This window comes from Vombatus ursinus, unplaced genomic scaffold (assembly GCF_900497805.2).
Source record: "Vombatus ursinus unplaced genomic scaffold, bare-nosed wombat genome assembly UNPS02015255.1, whole genome shotgun sequence".
Lineage (NCBI taxonomy): Eukaryota > Metazoa > Chordata > Mammalia > Diprotodontia > Vombatidae > Vombatus > Vombatus ursinus.
The window spans coordinates 5,025,544-5,030,297 of NW_020955033.1; the positions used below are offsets into that span (position 1 = coordinate 5,025,544).

Sequence of the window (4,754 nt, forward strand, 5' to 3'; positions counted from 1 at the left end):
AAGAAAGAAAGAAAGAAAGAAAGAAAGAAAGAAAGAAAGAAAGAAAGGAAGGAAGAAAGAAAGGAAGAAAGAAAAAGGAAGGAAAGAAGGAAGGAAGGAAGGAAGGAAGGAAAAAAGGAAGAAAGGAAGGAAGGAAGAAAGAAAGAAGGAAAATTAAGGACTTCTCCATTTTCAAAGAAGAGACAAATGCAAGACACACTTGCAGGATTTCTGTATACTTACATGATAATGGGACCAGGAAACAAAAACAAAAACAAAAAAAAATGCAAATACAATGGAAAGAGGACTAGCCCTGGAGTCGCGGCATGTAAATTCAAATCCTGTCTCATGACTACTGCCTCTATGACACTGGAGAAATCACTTAATCTTCTTGCACCCAAGTTTCTTTATCCGTGAAATGAATGTCTAGACTAGAGACTAAATGGCCTCTGAAATCTCCTCCAGTTTTAGATCTTCACTCTTTTACAGTTAAGTGGTATATCAGATAGAGTTTTGCAAATGGAGTTAGGAAGTCTTGAGTTTGAATCCTTCCTAAAACTTTTACTAGCTGTGAAAGAAACCCAGACAAATCACTTAAGTTCTTTCAGTCTCAGTTTCCCCAGCTGTAGAATATGGATGATAATAACACTAACAAGATGGTGAGGATCAAATGAGATAATATATGTCAAGTGCTTTGCAAAACCTAAATGCCATATATACTTAATCTATTATTACAAAAATATAATTTTCTCCCCAAGTGGTTTGCTGGTTGACCTTTCTTTCTTTACACTATCTCCAGCAGTGCCTTATTTAAATGAATATGTTATCTGAGAAGAATAAAAACTACATGCTATGTACATAGCTCTTGTGAATTTGCAAAAGAAGGCAACAGAGGTCTCTAATATAGGGTGATGCTGGGAAGGGAAAAAATAATGGCTGTTTCCTTGGGTTGCCAGAAAAATATGAAAAAGGCACTTGACACTTTGATTATGAAGGAGGGAGCTTGTTCAAGTGGAAAAGGGCTTTGTTAAAAATGGGGAAAGTGAAGATCTAAGTAAGTCCAGTGATTTAGGGGAATGGAAAATGAGCTCATATTTATGGTATTATCTATAAATTTTATAACCTCTATTGTTAAAAGAAGACATGCATATTTAACTTTGATTCTCATTTTTTTTCCCACCATACTATAAAAGCTACTTAGAAAGCAGTTACAGTTGCTTTATAATGCTATGTCAACACATACCTCTTTGTTCTTTGGAAATTTTTGAAATTACAACTGGAATGTTATGTTCTGCTCCTCCCTGGAAAATAATTAAAAATAATTTAAGTGATTGTTTAAAGGTTAAAAATACATTTATAGCTAAGAAAATTAGCAATTAGTTCACAAAATCCATTTACCGTGTTTTCAATAAGCAAGTGGGGAATGAAACAACAAAAATTGTCCTCCATATTTCATGAATAGACATTAATAAAATTACTTTTATATAATATCAGATAGAATCAAAATAGCATGCTAAATGGAGACTGTGCATATTTTGATACAGCAATATAAATTATTTTTCCTATAGTTGCCTGTCATTTCCTCTTAATAAATTAATTGCTTAAGAAGGTACATTAACTAATTTAAACTATAAGATTACTGTATTCATTTTTGAATGAATTAACATTGATTGTTTTTTAAAAAGTTTCACGGTTCATCTGAATTTCATGACTAATTGCTTTAACATTTCAATATATGTATATACACTGTAAAATCATATGAAAATAAAATAAATGTTTTATGATCAAAATAGCAAAAGAGAGATGTTTAACAAATTAAAAGCAAAAAAAAATATCTGAAAGCTAATTTTTAAAAATTAAATTCTCTTACTGTACTTCTACTGGTCAGTTATAATTAGGATGTTGAAAACAAAAGCTGATCGAAACAGATCATATTACATAAGGGTAAAAATCAGGGTTATAAAAAACAGTTGAAACATTTAACAGAGGAAGGTTGAAATTAATCATTTACAAAATGGGATTTTTGCTATCTTCCAGAATTTGAGAGGATGCTAAATACTGTTTTCCTCCAAAATAAAAACACTCTAAAAACAAATGTTTCTTCTTTAATAGAAGCAATAGGACAAACATCTGGCAATGTGTTCACATCTCACTTTATTAAGCTTTATGCATGAAACTCCCTCTCATAAGCAGGAAAGAATTCCTGAAGGGCTCAGTTTCTTTTAATAAACCCCTTAAGAATTACGTATGGAATGAATTGGAAAAATTTGCCATAAGACCTTCTCTTTGCAGAAATTCCTTCCTCAGGGTACACAGGTGCTTCACAATTCCATTAACTCAATAACTGAATTGAAATTTAGAGCATTACAAGGAAAATTTATGCAATGCTGCCTAAGCATCCTGAAATCACCTCCCCAAAACATCAAGCATATGTTCAGAAGGAAATCTTGATGATGGGTTATTACTCCTTCCTGATACGCTTGATAATGGTATTTTCCAAAATAATCTGGAAGAGATTCATCACTAAAATTCACTTTCCACTGAATTCCAATAATTCATGACACTAAGTGCCTGACTTTACTTTGCTGTTATTTCTTACATAAATTAAGGTAGTCACCAAGTTATGGGTTGTATTCTAAGAGTCCATTTGTAATTAGAGGTTTTAAATCTTAGAACCCATTATATCTATAGAAACAATATAATAAAGTCATTGCATTCACAAGCCAGACTAGAAATACAATTTTAATGCTAAATAATACAGCAGTATAGAACTATCAGATTATTAGTCTGATACTAGGAGCTCACTAGGGTTATTAATAATACCTTATGTTGGGAGTGATGGCCAATACAGTGTCAGATAGATGAAGAGTTGAAGGAGAAGGAAAAAAAGGGGAAGATATAGAGGCAAGAGAGGAAAAATAAGAACAAGATAAGAAAGCTGAAGGGAGAATGCTTCTTCCTCTTCCTTTGAGTATAGGGATAGCACTAGACAAATTTTTAAAATATAACTAGCTCCTTATTAATGTGAAAAATATGAATTGGTCACATTTGCACCATATATTTCCAAGGGGCTGGAACCAATTACCATAACTGCTTAATTATAACTTTGAATAGTGTGAATGTGAACATATTCAACCACTTTATGAGATTAATTTTTTGTACAAATTGCTACTGAGTTATATGTTTTTCTCATTCCTACCTCTTTTTTTTTTCAGTTTCTCCCCTATTTCTTAAAGCTCCCACTCCCTATGACAATAGTGTCTTCATGTCACTCAAAGTGTCTCACTGAGAGTATCCTCCTATTCCTGCCTCACCCATCAACGTACTCCTTGTCCTAAAATCATCTGCTTTCCCTAACCCAACCAGCCCTCAATGTAAGCTGGTATAGTAGCTGGCCTTGGAATAAGAAAGCAAGGTAAGAACCCCACATTATCAGCCATTTATTACTTAGTAGCCAAGTGACCCTGGGTGACAAATTTTGCTACTCTGAACCTCAGTTCCCCCACTTCTAAGATAGAAATACTATCTACTTATCTGGGTTATTATGAGAAAAATATTTTTAAAGCACTTTATAAATGTCAGCTATTGCTATCATTCCCTCAGCACAGTTTATATACACTAGCTTCTAGGAGGAAAACTGTTAGATGCAACTAATTTATACTACTCAGTGAATGACTGATCCCACACAAAAGAGACCAACAGTTACATCAATATTAGTAGACATTCTGCTCCTATGTTTTTATCACTCTGCTACTGGACAGTAGTTTATAGGACCACAAACTGCTGTATGTGTATGTGTGTGTGTTTTCTGTTTTATAAGGTGATGTTACCAAAAATCAAAAACAAATACTGATCACTCTAGGGTCAATCTGGTAATTATCCTCTCAGTACTTGAATGGGCTGATCCTCAAACAAAAGATACAAAGATTATTCTTATATCTGCATTTGAAGCAATTCCAGCTTTTATATGGTCTACCAGAGCTTTTCCTCTACTGACATAGCATTTAGATGAAGTTTTGGAAAAGGACTTTAATGGAAATTATCTCCACTATGATATCTATTCCTGATTTTCAAAAGCTTCCTTGCATCTTCTACCTCTGATTCCATATATTTTTCTAAGAAAAATAAGTTATAAGTTTACAGGATAATAGATTTAAAGCTGGAAAGAACCTTAGAGGTCAATTATTCCGACCCTGTCATTTTACAAATTAGGAAACTGGGAGCCTGAAATGTTACATGATTTGTCAAAGGTCACACACATAGTAAGTTGTAATACTTGGATTTGAATGCAAGTTCTGCATTTCCCATGGTGGAGGAAAAGGAGGGTGGAGGGAGCAGCAGTCATTGTTTATGTGTGTATATATCATTTGTAAATTGAAAAGTACTTTTTTGTTTTACTTGTTGATTTATTTTAGGTGAATCTTATTTTTCATTGACTTCCATTATAAAACAGCATGAAATATTTTAGAACTTTGTTTTAACTTCCTCAAATTGTTGGCCTCTTCATACCCATCCCAGGTATCAGTCATGCCTACTGATATCATAAAACATGACTTTCCTCCTATTCACCTATATATGACATCAGAGATTGTCCTCTACTGACACAGCCTTTAGATGAAGTATTGGAGAAGGGCTTTAATGGAAATTATCTCCACTATAATAGATATTCTTGATTTTCAAAGGCTTCTTTGTATCTTCTACCATTCACATATGGATGGTAGAAGATACAGATAGATAGATAGATAGATAGATAGATAGATAGATAGATAGATAGA

General features: G+C 33.1%; 1 protein-coding gene across 1 annotated transcript in view; it reads right to left on the reverse strand.

Annotated features, from left to right (window-relative positions):
- The window catches only part of LOC114031732 (gamma-1-syntrophin), a 488,334-nt gene that overhangs the window by 449,572 nt on the left and 34,008 nt on the right, over positions 1-4,754 (reverse strand). Inside the window, exon 4 of the mRNA XM_027846876.1 lies at positions 1,223-1,280. Coding sequence (XP_027702677.1) covers positions 1,223-1,280 — 58 coding nt within the window. The remainder of the gene's footprint in view (positions 1-1,222; positions 1,281-4,754) is intronic.